Source organism: Xiphias gladius, chromosome 1 (assembly GCF_016859285.1).
Source record: "Xiphias gladius isolate SHS-SW01 ecotype Sanya breed wild chromosome 1, ASM1685928v1, whole genome shotgun sequence".
Lineage (NCBI taxonomy): Eukaryota > Metazoa > Chordata > Actinopteri > Istiophoriformes > Xiphiidae > Xiphias > Xiphias gladius.
The window spans coordinates 30,055,551-30,073,459 of NC_053400.1; the positions used below are offsets into that span (position 1 = coordinate 30,055,551).

General features: G+C 41.8%; 1 protein-coding gene across 1 annotated transcript; it reads left to right on the forward strand.

The window, feature by feature from the left end:
- Positions 1–6,523: 6,523 nt before the first annotated feature.
- Positions 6,524–15,242, forward strand: LOC120801819 (N-acetyllactosaminide alpha-1,3-galactosyltransferase-like). Its single transcript, XM_040149116.1, has 6 exons — positions 6,524–6,804; positions 8,301–8,394; positions 9,190–9,273; positions 9,409–9,501; positions 11,435–11,572; positions 12,272–15,242. The coding sequence occupies exons 2-6, from the start codon at positions 8,390–8,392 to the stop codon at positions 12,954–12,956; spliced, it is 1,005 nt and encodes a 334-aa protein (XP_040005050.1). The 5' UTR covers positions 6,524–6,804; positions 8,301–8,389; the 3' UTR covers positions 12,957–15,242.
- Positions 15,243–17,909: the final 2,667 nt, after the last annotated feature.

A 17,909-nucleotide genomic window follows, 5' to 3' on the forward strand; every position in this document is an offset into this window, starting at 1 on the left:
CCCCAGACACGAATGGACCTTTACTGAGTGAAGTTTATGTTAAGAGTAAGAAATCTTTAGTTTCTTTAGAGTAAGAAATCAAAAACACACACACAAACCCCGCCCACCCCCTCCCTCCCCTCTTTCTTGGACAATGATTCTACAAACAACTTCCTGAGGGTCAGCGTCCAATTGCGCGCACCCAGGAGCCGTAAAGTTGGTGCAAAACTGCTGCTCGATGAACTCCGTCGAGGGCACACACACCCCAGAGTGCATGCGAGACGGGACCTACCTGCTCAGCACCGGTGCAGACACGGCTCCAAACGCTAAAGAGAGAAGTATGAGGAAAGGGAACTTGGTCTGACTGAGCGCTTTGGCCATGTTGTCAAGGGAGCGCCTAGAGGAAATGTCATGGCCGAATCAAAACAAAAGGATATCAGATTCTAGAACAAGTGCTCCCAAGGAGCAGCAAGTGGTTGCCATTTACATTCCGTGGTATCTGGCTTCCCTGAATTGTCATTCATCTGGCTAACTTCCTCCTGACACTCAACAGGAAATGTTGATAATGATTTTATGTACCATCGCACTATGGTGCATAGTACTTGTCTCCAATCCAAATCAATTTGTTTTAGTTTTATACAGCTGAGCATTATTTTTCCTTGACTCTATACCAACAATCCCGCTCTAAGATACCGAAGAGGTCAAAACTCCGCTTAAACCTGTAGTTTAATGAATAACTTTATTGTGAGCCACGTACGTTTTGGTCTCGGATTGAAGCAGATTGTTCTGCAGGATGTATATTTGCAAACTTCAACTTTGTTTTGAGCTCAGTTTGTCATGAATATTTAATGGTATAAAGAAATAGCAAAGATTTAGAAGAAAGTGGTCGGTGGCGTTCAGAAAATATGTTTTTTTATTTTTAATCGATGCGTCAGAGTTTAGATGGAGATGTTTTGTAGTCATTGCACCTTCAAGGGCTGGCCTTGGCCACGGCTGCAGAAACAAATGATACAGTAATGTAGTCACAACTCTCTCTCTTGAAGAGCTGCTAACGGGGAAATACTTCCGTCTGGTTTCAGTGCAGACTTTTGGGGTCCCGCCGTGGGCCGAATGCCGAGGCTTTCCCAGAAGTTGAAAACAAGGCCATCTAGATTATTTTCCTGTAAATTTCCAGATCAAAACTCTAATGCAACAGTGTTCCATATTTCTTTCTTTGTATAATCAAGGTTCGTACGTTTTGACACTAAAGGCTTTGAACCAGTCATTTCAGAGCCAATGTCAGGCGCTTAAATCGCAGTGTATTTTTTATTGACACGAAAGGTCGTCAGAAATCGTGTCAGATTAAAATATAACCTTGTTACCATCCATCAGTTTTTTCCAACCGCTTCATAGTCCAGAGTTGTGCGGCAAGTTACGATAGCCACCTGCGTAACTACGGCTGTTCATTATTAACTCGCACAGGAGTTGCTTCGCTGCTGTGTGCGTTCACTCTGTTTTCCGTTCAGTTCAATTTGATTTAACCAGCGCCAAATCATAACAGGGCTTATCTCCGGGCACTTTTCATGTAGAGCAGGTTTAGACCGGACTCTTCGTAATATTATTCCCAGAGACCCGACGTGAGCAAGCGGCGGCAAGGAAACGCTCCCTCTCAACAGGTAGAAAAACCTTGAACGGAACCAGGCTCATGGTGGGCGGCCGTCTGCCTCGGCTGGGTTGAGAGAGAGTGAGAGAGAAAGGGAAGAGGGAGGAAAGAGAACATAGGATCGTGGGGGCAGTAGGTGGTTTGCAGTCAGAGATCCAGACTCTGTAGCACCGGGGGGGGGGCAGAAATACCTGCATCTGAATGACACTGTTCTGCCATAAACTGGGGCCGACAAACCCGCAGCTTGTTCATGTATTATGTTTATACAACCGTAAGTCACACCTCCTCCAGACGGGTCAGGCCAATGGGAAAGCATCAGTGGCAGTTCCGGCCCATTTAAACATCTGGGACCAGCTGTTGTTATAGACAGGCCAGTTAAATTAACTCAGGAATTAAGTGCTCATTTTAGTAGCGGACTGGCTCAGACGGGTCATATGTAGAAATTAAGTACAACTTCAAATTTATAGGATCATTCAATCGTGGCGCAATCTAATATTGAACCGGCACATTTTTAGACAAGAGGTTTATATTCACATCCGAAGGAAACGATGCACATTGCACCTATCATAGATACTCGGCGTGACTTACACACATTTCCTGTGCACTTTCTTCTCACAGAAAAATATATACAGTACTGCAAAGCTTATACTTATACATTTATTCACAGATCTAATGTTCACATTAAAAGTATAGGTTCATTTATCAAATACATTACTTACACACTCTTATCTACATCCATAACGTACAAAAAATGGCCTATAAGGCCTAAAGTATTACACTCATTTTATCACTCATTATACAGCACAGCTTAAAAACAAACAAGACCTTCTGCAAACAAGTGACTGGACAACCAATACATGATAAACTGGATACAGTCCAAAGTAAAAGGCTCCCTCCCAGCACACCAAATACTGTATATAACACAACAGCTTGATTGTCCAAACAAGCTACAGTACATTGTGTGAGTTCTTTGCTGAGTTCTTAAATAGACATACGCCCCTGGGGGAAGGCAACCAGCGGGCAAAGAGACAGAAGGGGAGAGGGGGAGAGAGCTGGAGAGGGGGAGGGAGCGAGAGGAGGAGGGAGAGGCGCTGTTTCTGACTGAGGCCGAGGGCTGCCCCTGCCGTGGTGAGCACCGTTGCACCACGGTGCATCGATCCTTCCCCGACATGGCACGTTTATCTACACGCGGACGAATACGGGCATCTGCATGCGCCACACCTGCCCAACCAGTGTGAACAAGAGTGTTTACAGTTTTTTTTGTTTTTGTTTGTTTTTCTCCGCTGCCGCCCCAGAGGCCAAAAGCAGGTGCTCACTATGTCGAATCATCAAAAAAAACAAAAAAAAAAACAAAAAGCGAATATAAATACACGCAGTGGGCTAAAGCAAATAAATCAAATGAAACTAAGAGGCTGGTGGTTGCAGTGATGACTTGCATAAACATTCAAATTTGAACGGCTACGAAACACTGCCCCTAACGCAACAGGCGTTGACTCTTATTTTACAGGGCGAGTGCCGTACCGTTGTGCAGAAAACACACTGTACTATGTGAATTATAGCCTATTGGACTTTTTATGACCTTACCGATAAATAGTTGAGGGATAAATTAATCAGATTAATCGATTCCGCCATTTTCAAGCTAAAAATACCGAACATTTGTTGGTTCCATCTTCTCAAATGTAAGAATTCGCCGCTTGGCTTTGTAGGATATTGAACATGTCTCATTGGGAAATCATATTGGGTGATGGTTGCCAGCTGAGCTTCTATCAAACAGAGTCCTCATCAGCCAACGAGTGTGTGTGTTTTGTTTTTTGTGGAGTTTTTTTTTAATTTAGTTTTCATTCATTCATTAATTCAATCACTGTCCTCACAGTGAGTGAACGGAACACCGATACAGATACGGGCCACACGATGGGGACAGGGTTGAGTCTGGCCTCAGAAAGCAGAATAAAATTTCGGTTATTTCCAGTTCCTGTTATTTACAATTATGAGGGTATGGTTTACCGGCGCTGAAACATTAAGAGCAGCATCTTATAAAGTGCATTTATGAAGCTGGATTTATCTCACGAGAGTTCACCGTGTGCCTTTCTCTGAAGCTGACTGAGATTAAATGGCTTAAAGAAAAACCGTAGCGATGGAATCGATAGAAAAAAAATTTTATGACAATGAACGGTGAAAACACACAGCTGCTTTGTTCGTGAGGCGGAAAGGCAGGCAGGTATGTGAATGATTAGTCGCAAACAGGTGAGTCATGATGTTCCCTGGGTCGGAGTAAGAGGAGCTCCTCCTTTGATCTAGGAGGCTAAAGTTCATGTTTGTAGAGCATTTGCGCGCATGAGTCCGGCTGGACTCGGAGCGGCATCTGTGTGGCAATGAACAGAACGGCTCCAGGAATATTATGCGGCAGTGTTTGGCAACAATATCACTGATCCCAACACTGACATGATATGGAGCTTTGTTGTTTCAAAAATATATAGGAGGAAATTAAAATAACGCTTGCAGATTTAGATTTTTTTTTTTTTTTTTGGATTCAAAGGGGCAGTTCCCTGATCTCATACATCAAGTTGACTTTATTTGTCCCAAGACGTATTACTCAGCCTGAGAAAATGGTGTAGGTATTTTGAATTAATTTAAAAAATACTGGATTAAAACCATTATCGATGTTCTGTTTGTCAAGTGGGTTGTCCTTTTTAGTTGATTACGTACTTCCATATTTTCAGAAAGTACAACCCACTTGGCAAACAAAACATGGATACAGAATCAGGTCGCTTGATGGTGCCCCAGCATGCTCTGTACAGATGACAGGGCCGAAGCTGTACTCCTCAGCCCGAGCAAACGGGTGTTCAATGTCTTCTGTAGCTCTGGCAGAGCTTTCCAAAGTTTGAGACTTGAGACTCTAAATTTATAACAGAGAGCTTGCGTTAGAAAAGGAGAGTTTGCAGGAAGTTAGGAGGTACAGACTGTGTGATGAAAAAGCTATCCAGCTGCATTATGGTAAATGCAGGATGCCCTCAGGATATGTCAGCCTCTGATGCTCAATTCAGTGCTTTAACTCAAAGGTGTTTAGGAAAAATATTGCATTAACCGTTTAAGAATCACAGCCATTTTTATATGTGGTCCCTCATTTTCAGAGGCTCGAAAGTAACTGGACAAACCAACATAAATATAATGGTGATTTTTTAATACTTGGATGAAAAATCCTTTGCAGTCAATGACCTCCTGAAGTGTGGAACCCATGGACATCACCAAAAGTTTCCTCCCTTGAGATGCTTTGTCAGGTCTTTACTGCAGCTGCTTTCAGTTGCTGTTTGTTTGTGAGTCTTTCTGCCCTCAGCTTTGTCTTCACTAAGAGAAAAGCATGTTATGTTGGGCTGAGGTCAGGTGACTATAATATGCCGTTTCTTTGTCTTGAGAAGCTCTTGGGTTGATTTGTTTTGTGTGTTTTGGGTCATTATCCATCTATCAGTTTTGCAGCCTTTGGCTGAATCTGAGCAGATAGTACAGCCCTGTACACTCCAGAATTCATCCTGCTACTTCTATCAGCAGTCACGTCATCAATGAACACCAGTGACCCAGTTCCATTGGCAGCCATACATGCCCATGCAATAACACTGCCTCCACCATGTTTGACGGATGATGTGTTATGCTTTGAATCAATAGCCGTTCCTTTCCTTCTCTATACTCTTCTCTTCCAATCATTCGGTTACAAGTTAATCTTGATTTTTATCTGTCAAAAGAATCGTGTGCCAGAACAGGTTTTTTTAAAGATGTTTTCTGGCAACGTTTAATCTGGCCTCTCTGTTCCTGAGTGTTATCAGTGGTTTGCACTTTGTGGTAAACCCTCATTATTTACATTCATGAAGGCGTCTCTTGATTGTAGACTTTGACAATGATCTGCCTACGTCCTCGAGAGTGTTCTTGACCTCGCTGGATGTTTCGAAGGGTTTTTCTTCACCAGGGAAAGAATTCTGAGATCATCCACTTTAGTTGTCTTCTGTAGTCTTCCAGGCCTTTTGTTCTTGCTGAGCTCACCAGTACATTTCTTCTTTTTAAGAATGTACCAAATTGTTGATTTGGCCACTCCTAAAAGTTATGCCATCTGTCTGATAGTTTTGTTCTGTTTTTTTCAGCCTAATGACGGCCTCCTTCATTTGCATCCACACCTCTTTGGACAGCATGCTGAGAGTTCTCCCATGAATAGCCACCAAATGCAAATTGTACATTTGGAATTAACCACACACCTTATATCTTCTTCATTTGTCATGAAATAACAAGTGAACAGGCCACAACTGACCATGAAACTGATTGACCCTCTGAAAATGAGAGATTATGTATAAAAATGGCTGTAATTCTTAAAGAGTTAATGCAATATTTTCATTAAACCCCCTGAATTAAAGCCGAAAGTCGAAAAGATCAAAGAAATAACAGTTTGTGGAGGCATGGAACGTTTGCCGTTCTGGCATCAAAATGGCCCACACATGCAGCTGTCCTCCAGCTGTCATTATGATAAACGATCTTAGGTGCAGACAACTTCAGTGTGCCTCAGCTGCCTAAGCTACAAAATAGTGGCTTATTAAAAAAAAAAAAAAGATTAAAATGAAACAACAGGGCACATAGACGTACATTCATATAGGTTGAATGAGCTGTTGTTAAAAAACAAGACAGTTGAGAGGAAAATAGTAAAAGGATGCGCAACGAACGGGCTCTCGTCTCTGAACTACAGCAACTGTGCACTGCCTGTTGTGCCATGGGAAGTGTCACAGTTTCTAGTGATAACTTCCCCGTCAAGTGTAATCTCTGGTTTAGAAAAAAAAAAAAGAGAGAAGAAAAAAGAGTCCACACTCCACCTCACGGGAGCCACTCCCAGTTTGTTCCCTACCTTATCATTGTAACTGTATGACTTTGAGAGGGATCTCTACAGAAGTGGAATCTTTTTCTGAGCTTTAGGTTTACCGACGACTCTCCAATACATCTGCAAAGATACTACAACATATCCGACTTCATCAGGGATGGTATATTACATATCTTAACGTCCTGGACTTTCGCCATCGCTGTCCCTAGAGTTGACACAGCAGTCTGGCGACCTGCAACGTTACACCTGCGGAAAAGCAGAGCTTCCTGACTATCATTACTCCTTTTCATGCTCTGACAAATTTATACCTGTGAAAACAGTCTGCACGCAGGTAGGTCATCAGTAATCTCTTCTAGGAAAATTGTGGCTCAGGTTGACAATTTAGAATTAGTTGTTTAGTTGTTTATCTTTAACCTCAAATAGATTACGAATTACTACAAAATATTTTCCTTGTGGAGAGGACCCTACTTTAATTTCCTCCCTGCAACAACATTTTTACTCTTTTCCTTTGTTTTGTTTTTGCTTGTTTTTTTGTTTTATTTTGTTTTGTTTTTTTTGCTTTAAATAGTTCATAAAAGTTCAAATTGGGAATGAGAAATTCATTGGCCAACTCTAAATACATTTTTTTAAAAGGTGTTCATTTCACTCACCTGCATGTTATGACTTGAAGTATGAGACCTTGGTGGATACAACGTCAGCTGCTTTCTCTTTTCAACCAGTGGGAAAGTTCACAGGTGCCATTCGAGAAGGTTAAATGAAAATTGAATTTTGCAATGCCATTCAATGCATTAACCTCGCACCACATTGTGAGCAACACTCCGTTTGGTTTTGAGATGGTAGGCAGTATACATTTCAATTAAGTCATGGCACAGAGAGGAGACTCTCATTACAAATGATATTGCTGGATTGATGCTGTTGCTTTGTGTATTTTATGCTTGTTATGTGTGAGCATGTGATAATTATCGCTTTGGATCATTATCCTGTTGTAGAAATCAGCTTCTTCTCAATTTGGGTTTTCTCTCTAACTGTAGGACTTGTCTGACTTGTCTGACTTGAATCCAGAATTTTCTCCACATGTTGTGAAATCCACTCGTCTCTCCTCTGCCACTGGCTGCCACACAACCCCAAAGAATTATATTCAGCATCCGCAATTCACAGTTCAGACAAGATGTTTTTTGCATCAAATGCTGCTCCCTTTTTTCTCCAAGCACACCTTCGGTGAGAGCTCAAAATTTAACACAGCAGTTGTCTGCAACAAGCGGCTTATGCAGATGTTGCTTTTCATATTTCAGACACCGACTTGTGATGAGTTCGAAGGGGAAGTTTCCTCTCTTCCTCGCGTTAACAAAAGGTTTGAAGTGTCAGAAAATTGATCAGCTTTCGGATTTGTGATCAGCTCACAAGGCCTGATGAGTCGATCGAGGTCCAACGGATTTATGAAGTTCTGAGAGTTTTACAAGTAGAGAGGTGCCCAAACTTTTGAAATGGTGTAACTACCTTCTTTGCCAACAATCTCACAACGCAGTCTTTGACATTTAATAGATGGGAAAATTACAGTCACGCAACTCCGTACGAGTCAATGATGATGCAAAATGAAAATGTGAAACTACTGAGTAAGCTGTTAATTTTCCATTACAATGGGAGTGATAGAGAAGAAGTGATTTCAGTTTTGTATTGTTTTTTTTTGGATGAGGAAGCGAGTGAGCTTCCTTTATGAGATTAACTCCTGGCCAAGCAATAGTGAATAGATAGTTGGTTGATTTACCAGTAGGCCTGGGTATGTGGTTTGATTGTTTATTGTGTAAACTGAATGTCATTGTCTTGAAGGTGCCGTTGCGTCCGCTAGCCAGCAGAGACCTTCACCTCTCACCTCAAGTCTGTTTGCTGAAAAATTGAGGGAGCGGGTTTTCAAAACTATGAGGTAACCTGTCTTTCACCTTTCAGCGATGTCTCTTTATATTTTCCGTGGCCGAGTTAATGAAGAGAATAGCTCAGTCCCCCGGAACCACACCCACCATAAATTTCCCTGTGGCAAATAAAAAAAGTTACAAGGTCTGTGGAGTATGCAGGGATAAGGATTTCTATTAATTTAAGCTTTAAATGCACTAAATCCTATGGTGTTATGCCACTTTTTTTTTTTTTAAATCGGTAGATTGGATGAAGAGAAAATAAAAACAGGAGGATAGCCCTCCTCCAAAACACGGAGGGTACATTTAGAGCGTCGAGTTAATGCATTTCAGTTGATTAAACTGAATGAAAGAATTGCTCACACAACTCAACATCACTTTCACCATGTTGTTTAGTCAACAGCCACTTTAGTCTTTCTCCCCCATACACCTTTGCCCTACCTCTGCGTGTTAAGTGAGACAAGTAAAAGAGGGGCACCCCACTCCAGTAGGAGAGGCAGGTTCGACGCAACAAGGTCAAGTTCTCATTTTTCCCATGTGTAATAAGAGCTTTTAATTCTCATAAATCCCGAACTGCGTCCTGGTTTCTATTGAGGCTTAGCATTTCATTTTTCTTATCTTTATTCTGCGTGTTGCTGTTTTTAGGCTGCCTTTCTGCAAAGTGGATTTCCTCCTGTGGAACCATAAGGATCTGAACTGAACTGAACTGATCATACACTCTGTGCAACTTAATAACCATGTATTATAATAATATTAAGGATTAACTGAAGGGTTTTCTTTTTTGTTTGTCGGCTTTTGCATCGTTTCAGGGGGCTCATTCCCATCACAAGGAGTACAGGAATCTTTTGCAGTCTTTTGTTCCTTGTTTTCGCGTTGAGCTTCATATATTTAAGGTGAATGCCAACGTTCTCATTATTGCCTTTCAGCAGCTTTAGGAGCAAATATGAACCAATGCAATTTATTTGCAAAAATCACTTCAAAATGATTTTGACTCCAGTTTCACAATGATGGCAATTTTTCAATATTAGATATCTGTCGAGGCTCAGGTCTATGGACCAACTGCTGCCGATCAGTGACGAACCGAGAGAACACGTCATTTTAGGCGACACGCTGAACTTTGGGTAAGAGATCTGATATGCATAAACACATTGTACCTCAAAATAAAAAAAAACTATCATAATCACAACATCCATCTGCCATAATTACAAGATTGCATTTTGTAAAAACGAGATGCAGCTCACCATTTGAGAAGACGGAGCCGTAACCTCGTTTGAGGTTTTGAAAGAAAATCGATGTCATTGACCAAAACGGCGCTAGACGACACTGTCACTATTGCTCAGGCTTCCAAAATCCCCGGGAATGTTGAGCGCACACAAACACACACACACATCAGTTCGCCTTCCCCTACCGACCATTTTCCCACATCAAGTAGAAGCATTGACCATGTGAATACCTCTTTGCGCTGCGATGTTAGCCGTGCGAGGCAATGCAATGAAGTGCCACATTCACTCTGATTCTGACGACACGGGCATTCGAGGTAGTAATGTTTGACCTGCTTATCGGAAGGCATCGCACATTCATAGCGCTGACAAAGAATTCCTCCTCTGGATGGGTGTTGGGAATACAAGGTGCAGGACTTTGTCATCCGGAGAATTAGTCTGTTAGCATGTATCAGGTTTAGTCAACAGACAGAACTTTGGTTAAGGTTAGGGAAAAAGCATGGTTTTGCTTCAACATGCCACGTCACGTGACTGAACTCGTTATGGACTCTCTCCGAATTTAACCCCACTATCCTAACCTCAACCAAGTGCTGAGAGTGCCTGACCATAACCATGCATTGTTCAGTCATGCTCTAGTTGCTTATACACTCAGTATCACCATTTTGAGCTGTGCCAGATAGGTTCATTGACAACATTTCCAACATTATGTGGGGAAGTTGTATATAATTGTCATTTCTGGGAGGCGGGACTGTACCGGCAGTGATGAGGTGCACGGTAGCACAGGTAGATGCGCTGCCCCGTGACTTTCCAATTATTTCCTCGGCCCAAGGGCTGCACAGGGAATCCGGAATAGTAATAAGAGGGACAGTCACTCGACACACTTTGTGTTGCCACCTCTAAGACCTTTTAGGTGATGATACCTCAATTTCACCATTGAAGAGCTCTGCTAATAAGTGCCACATTACAGCCGAATTGACCCCACATTTCACGTTTACTTTGAGTCCAATCATTGGGCAGTGTAACATAACAAGGATACATTGTTGATAGGGCTATAGTCTCCCGGTCAACCGGTTGATTGGGTGGTCAATATGCTCATTGGTCGGACCAAAGTCGGTGTTACTGTCGTGAGGAAAAAAGCCGCTCTCACAATTTTCAACTTGCCAAACAGAATGGACGCAGCCAGGTCTAACTCGCTTACTGAACATTTACTTTGAAATCGGCTAAAAACTAATTGACGCCATGTCAAAGAAGTCATCTGTGTGGCTGCATTTGGTTAAAAACAGATGACAAAAAAGTGGAATCTAAACTTGTCAGACAGCAGTTTTCGGATCACAGCTCAAAAACCAACATGGCATATCTTCTAAAAGTGATGCTCCCTCAGCTTTCGTGTTTATTGCTTGAGGCTCTGAGTGAGAACACGTCAGAATTGGCATATTTCAGTATGTTTGGGCTCATAATCGTTTTTGCAGGCACAGCCAGCAACCGCTTCAACGGCCCCAGCGTCCGCCAGTGGCAGTGAAGCGTCCTCTCTCATCACAGTTGTCAAATAGTCACATTTATTGCTCACGACATGAGTCCCGTTGGCGTTGTGGGAGGGTAAAGGGTTTCGAGAAATTGATAAAAAAAAATTTTGGAACCTGGATAAACAGTGCCACGAGACAATGATGCACACAAAATATGACAGACTGAAGAAAAATCCACAAAATAAAACAAATATTCCTGTGTTCAAATCACCATTATGATGGACACAAGATAACACACATTTTGAGAAGGGAATTATGGCACAACACCACTCAAATGGTTTTTTAACATTATCTTTGTTTCCTCCTCTCAGGGTCAGATCGGCCGTTCAGACGTGCACATCGTGGAAAGCTCCTGTCATCTGGGAGGGAATGTTTGACCCTAATATTTACGACCAGATGCACGTCCAACTCCAGTCATCTGTGGCCCTCACTGTGTTTGCTGTGGGCAGGTTTGTTTCTACATAGACACACGTTACTGCCAGCATGACAACATTTTCTTTCTGACAGTTCAGTCGGAATCGGGAGAGCACCTTACCTGAAAGGTCTGGTAGTATATGCCTTTTCCAAACCTGGGTGCTGAAATCCCCCTGAACAAAGCACAATGAGGTCAGTTACAGCTGAACACCAAAGTGTGACGCATTAGGACAAGAGAACGTCACTTAAGCCCAACTTCATGCCACACAATCATTTATTTCCGAGGACGGTAGAGGAGGAGGGGTGCTTGTTTTATACTTTCTGTTTAACGCTCCCTTTGATTGTGTTCACGTGGCTCCACTGGCCCATACGTCATCCCTCATTTTTCCTGCACGCATCCGAGTGGGCACACACGTTGTTTTCTAGCAGTGTTGATGAACACCTCCACGTCCGCGACAAAAGCGTCATCCAAACATACCACGCATGGCAGTAGACCTGCGGCGTTATAGGGAGCGGGGGAAAACTGAACTTGGGTTCAAGACTCAGAGAAATGACGGCGGTTTTGAAAAAGACTTAAAGCTCGGTCAAAAATAAACACATACGTGTGATAGTTGTGACAAAGCTAATGAAATTTAAACAAAAAAAACAACTAATAAGGTCCTTTTTTGTCATGTTTTTCTCATCACAGTAAATGAGAGGAGCAGAATTGTTTATCCTCTCTGTCTCTTTCTTAGGTACCTGGATGCCTACCTCGAGACTTTCCTTACCTCTGCAGAAAAACACTTTATGTGCGGATTACCAGTGACATATTATGTGTTTACGGATCTACCAGAGAAGGTACCACACATCGAGCTTGGGCCTCAGCGAAGCATGAAGGTTATCCAGGTTGAAAAGCACTCCAGGTGGCAGGACATCTCTATGATGCGCATGAAGACGATATCGGAAGCCATTGAATCGGAGATCCGTCACCGCTGCAATTATGTCTTCTGCTTTGACGTGGATCAAGAGTTTAAAGGCAGGTTTGGCTCAGAGGCTCTGGGACATTCTGTGGCTCTGCTCCACGCCCACTTTTACAAACTTCCAAAGCGGAGGTTCACCTACGACAGAAACCCCAAATCCAAAGCCTACATGGAAACCGGAGATTTCTACTACCACGCTGCTATCTTTGGGGGATTGTGGGAAAATGTGAAGAATTTGGTAGACGCCTGCTATCTGAGCATCATGGAGGACAAATTAAACAACGTGGAGGCTCTGTGGCACGATGAAAGTCATCTAAACAAGTACTTTTGGCTGCACAAACCAAGCAAGGTGCTCTCCCCTGAGTATTGCTGGGACGAGAGTATTGGTGAAAAGGGGGACATACTGGTCACCCGCCTGGTATGGGCACCCAAACATTACGACACACTTCGTAAGCCGTAGACTGGCTAGAAGAGCCGTAAAATTGAATAACTGTGAGAGAAAAGTGCAAGATTGTTTACTATTGTTCACTCAAATTAGAATATAATGACATTAAATTTGGAGTGATAATGGGGGATCAAAAAAGGGAAATAGTGTAAAATAATTAGCCTGATTCTTATGGCCAAACAATTTATACACAGATGTAGATTTATTGATCCCAGACCACTGTTCTTAGTCTTCATGAAGGAGAAAATTTTTAAGGAAGCTCTGAAATGTGTAAAAACCAAAGAAGCCTTGGTTATTTAGAAAAACATACATATATTGATTTCTGACCCTTTTATTTACTCTGTTTGTTTCCCCATATTTTTACAGATCTGTGCTCAGTCTGCCTTTTGTACTGTCAGTACTTCGTTACCAACTTGATTTTGTATGGGCTTAACTTTATGTACACAATATGCGTAGTGTGCAAACCTCAACAATTTCGAGATTCCTGATTACAAGGCGAGCTGTGCTGCGTGAACAGCATACCGGTCTGGAGACTTTGAAAGTCATGTAGTGTGTGCATGGCATCCCCACCCTGAATCCTGAAAGGCGCATAATCTGCGGCAGATCCACATATACTGAAACCACCTGAAAGGGAACTTCTCTTGGAAGGAGAAATGGAAAAATGAATTGGACAGCGAAGCAGTGAAACAGCAAAACAGCCACAGGAAGTGTTGAGTTTCACTGAAAGAAGCTCAAAACCAGTAAAAACAAAAAAAAAAACCAAAAAGCCCAATAAAGCAAAGTAAAAGTGTTTGGAATGAATTAGTAAATGAAATGAAAACAGTATTTCTGTGACATCTTGAGTCAGTTATTCGGTCCTCTCTCCATCCAAAGATTACAGGCTTCCCTGATAAACTGCCAAGTGTCTGCTTAGGAGAAATGGGTTTAAAGTTGAGACTGTAATTACTCACAGCAAATGCTTCCCGGAGGTGTTTGTCCATATTTTATTGCCATATGTTCTCTAGACGTTACTGATAATATGTTAGTCCGCACACGCGTTGTGAATGTGAAACTTGTGAACTGCTGATTGCTTGCGATTAATGATAGTGATAAGGCCAGGGGGTGGTCAGAGAAGCATTCACGACCCCCCAGAGAGAGATGCAATACTGTTGGTCTGACTTTTTATCTAGCACCACCGAGACTTTTTTTTTTAGGGGAAATGTCTCAACAACTCTTGGGGGAATTGCCATGAAAATTTGGTCCATATAACCATGGTGAATTTTGGTTTTGAGTGAAATGTCTTCGGAGTTATTGGATGGATTGCCATGAAATTTGGTACAGACGTACGTGTGCCTCGCTGGATGAATTTCACAAAGACGGGTGAATCCTTTAAGTTGCCATTAGCAGGTCAAAATTTCACTTTGTCCAGCATTGTTGTTGTGTGCATGTTAGCATCCTTTGAGACCGGCCCAACCCTGACCAACCCTTTACATCGGTGAGCACTTTTTCTTCATCCCTGCCTTCTTCTGGTGCATTGCTACATTTCACTTCATCTCTGTGCATCACTCGGACAGGACACAAACTCAGATGCACTAACAAGGGAAATCCTGTTGCACTAACCAAATAAACCTGCTTATCATAAAAACTACCAAGTGTATTTGATATTGTGCAAGGGAAGTTTACACTGGCCCAACCGTAATTGCAAGTTATTTAAGCATATTGAAGAAATTTTAAATTATTTTGTAGGCTGTGCATTAACGGTAACACAGTATCAGCATTACAGAATATAGGATATTGATATTATTTTGAAATTTATTTTTTTTGTATATTGATGAAGCTGATTTTTGATTTATACTAATATAAAGGCTAAAGCATCTTATGTGGCAATAAATAATGTGGTGCCCCTTTGCTCCGTTGATCGTGAACTTGTACTTCTAACGTACATTATTTTACAGAACGACTATGAGAGAACAAATAATTTTGTTGGACTTTACCTTTTGTGTTTTTATTGTGTATTATATATTTGATTTTTTTTTTGGCTACATTCATAATGATCAGAGTGGTAATGATGTTTACAATGACCATAAAGATGGTAATAATGTACTACAAAGGATCAAGGGGAAAATAGCTAATGTTGCATGATATTTATTTTGTTTATTTGTTTGTTTAAATGAGGACTAATAAGGCAAATATTAGGGAAAACTGTGGCGGGTTTGGGTCTGATTGATTATGTTGAACTTACATTTTCCTGAACTTACAGATGAGCTTCCCTTTTAAAGCTGATTTATAGTACAGATATGTGCATTATGACCAGTAATGATGATGGTGTTCAACGGTCACGTTAACAAAGATAATAAATGTAATGTAAATGTAATAAATGTCAGCAGTATTCATTCATAGCCTAACAGTTGCATTTGCAATGGGGGAAAAAACAACACTTAGTCCTTTCAAATACAGAAAAGGAAAGGAGGGGGGGGGATCTAGCAGAGCTCCGTAAACCAAAACTACTACGCCTTCCAACACCGCTCTGTCCAAAAATCGCTTGTATCTCGATCTGAGTTTTCAATCTGTGAGGGCAACTTCACTCTGAAGAAAAGCCTTCCGAGATGCTATATGTAAGAAGCAGAGAAAAGCTTCAATATTTAAGCTATGTGCTTGCTTAAACACAATGTCTTGTTTTTTGTTTACTGTATACACAAAAAGTGATCATTTGAAAAGAGGGCTTTGACCAGGGCCTGGCCGCCAATGGTGCTGGGCTGTGAAGTGACTTTGTATTGAAATGGATGAACTGGGTCGCCACAATTTCTGTGTTCCGTATGTGATTTATCTACTCCCCCAAATGCCCTTGTCGGACCAGGTAGCGTTTTATTACAGCTATTTTGTGATTGTTCATTTGTAATTTATTGACGGGGTCTTGGCCGTCTTTAATGCTTCCTGTCACCGCTGCCCTCGGATCTCTTAAAAATTCAATACAGTAAGGTACGAGGAAGTAAATGATAACTTGTTTTCAGCACAACCCGGGCTATCAGTAGTGATGTCACATGATATCGTGAAACAGTGACTGAAACACCCCGCAGGGGTAATTTAGTTTTTCTACATCAGTTTACTGCCAACCAAGATAGTCCTTATACTAACTGTCATAGAAAATTGCATTAGCAACACGTTAGCCTAAGTGAACTCTGTGTGTGTGTGTGTTTACAAGATTAATTACTGTGATGTATTATCTACGGGGACTTAATATTGATCTTTCACTGAGGGTTTTTTTTGTTTGTAAATTTGTAACCACTTTCATTGAATCAGCAATCCCATACTGTTTTCACAGTTTTACAACCTCTTACAGTAACAAAACCTAAAAGACCAACTGCTAACTTCAATATTTTGTGCGATTAGCTTGCTGCGGATCTCTGCACCTACACACAATGTTTTTTGTGCCTCAAAATCTAAAAGCCTAAAGATTCTATTATGCTGCCTCTGCAGCACCTAGATGAGAAAGAAATGAGCATTGCACGTCAAGAGCCAGTCCACGCAGCTCAGCCACGGGGGTCCACCCGACTGCTCAGCATGAACCCCACAGCAGCCACCTGTGTCATTCAGCTGACCTCAGATCAGCTTGGACCTGTCTGACTGAAGGTAATGATGCATTATTCATAGACTGCCACCATCTGGCACATCAGCAAAACCTGCCACCTTAGCACTCCCCCTTTCAAAGATATACAAGCAAGAAAAGTAGAGCCGACTGATTTTATCAGCCGATATTGGCCTATTACAGATATATCCATATTAGCATATATGTTGTCTGGAATGCGCCGATATGCCAACTTTTTTTTTTTTTTTTTTTTTACAGAACATAATCCAGAAAAAGATGCCTGGGGTGATTTAGAAATGGTGTCGTCCCATAGTTTGTCCAGCAGAGCGCGCTCCGACTTCACTGTTTACAATACTGCACTGTCCGTGGCACATGTAGCAGAGAAGGAATCCCTGCTACATGTAGCAGAGAAGGCATATCTGCTACATCAGAGAAGGCCTCACAGGTGTGCAAGCGGTGGTGCGGGGGTCGAGAGGTGTCGTCACAGTAACTTACTAACTAGTTTGTGAAATACATTGCTGGAAAGTTCATAAACAATGACCCCATCATTTTACCCTTTTTCTATGTAACATATACTGCATGTATATATGTACAGAATATTGGCCGCTCTGTCGATATCAGAACTCTTTTACGCCCTGAAATCGTTATCGCATCGCCCCCCAAAAAAATCCAGTATCAGTTGCACGCTGAAGAAAAGGGCAGTATATCACCAGAGCAGTCCCTTGCATTAGTGCCTATAGTTTACAGCAGTGGTATTATTAGTTTAAGGGTCTGTTAACAGATACCAACATTTTTTTTTTTTTAAAAAAGATTGTTTATTTGCCCCTTTGTCTCAGAGGGGGGGGTTCAAGACAAAATGCGAGCCTGTGAGGGGATTTTATGCAACACATTCAAAGGGAGTGTATGCACCTTAACAAATTCAGCCACTGGACACCACTTTCTTAAAAGCTGAAGAAAAGTAAAAGACTATCTGAAGGCTGACTGCACAGTGCAGCTCAGCAGAGCAGAGAGTGAATGCCAGAGAAGAAGAAAAAGATTTAATACGGTTCAGTGCAGTTTAGTACCACTTGAGGGAGCTAGTGGCAAGTCTACCCCTATAAACAACACGAACCTTCACCCCATGTACTGCATGTGCGTTTATATGTGTGTTTGTCTCTCTATAGTATTTTAATGCTTCAGTTTCTCCCTCCAAATGCGTAGATGTCATTTTCCAGAGTGTCGGGCATCAGAGACTTCACAACCGCATAAATAACTCCCTTCGGTACCATATCTCACAGGATGGCGCCAAGCGATCTGATTGTTATGTATGAAGGATTTGTGTTTCTCCTATGGATCTCATCATAACTGATATTCTGCAGTTTCATGGACTCCTCTACGGCTCTTTTGTCTTCCTTTCCATCCCA

Excerpts from the sequence above, each read along its gene's own strand:
- LOC120801819 (XM_040149116.1), top strand. Across the intron at positions 9,274-9,408 it reads TTGAGCTTCATATATTTAAG|ATATCTGTCGAGGCTCAGGT; the intron begins GTGAATGCCAAC and ends TTTCAATATTAG. Across the intron at positions 11,573-12,271 it reads ACTGTGTTTGCTGTGGGCAG|GTACCTGGATGCCTACCTCG; the intron begins GTTTGTTTCTAC and ends TCTCTTTCTTAG.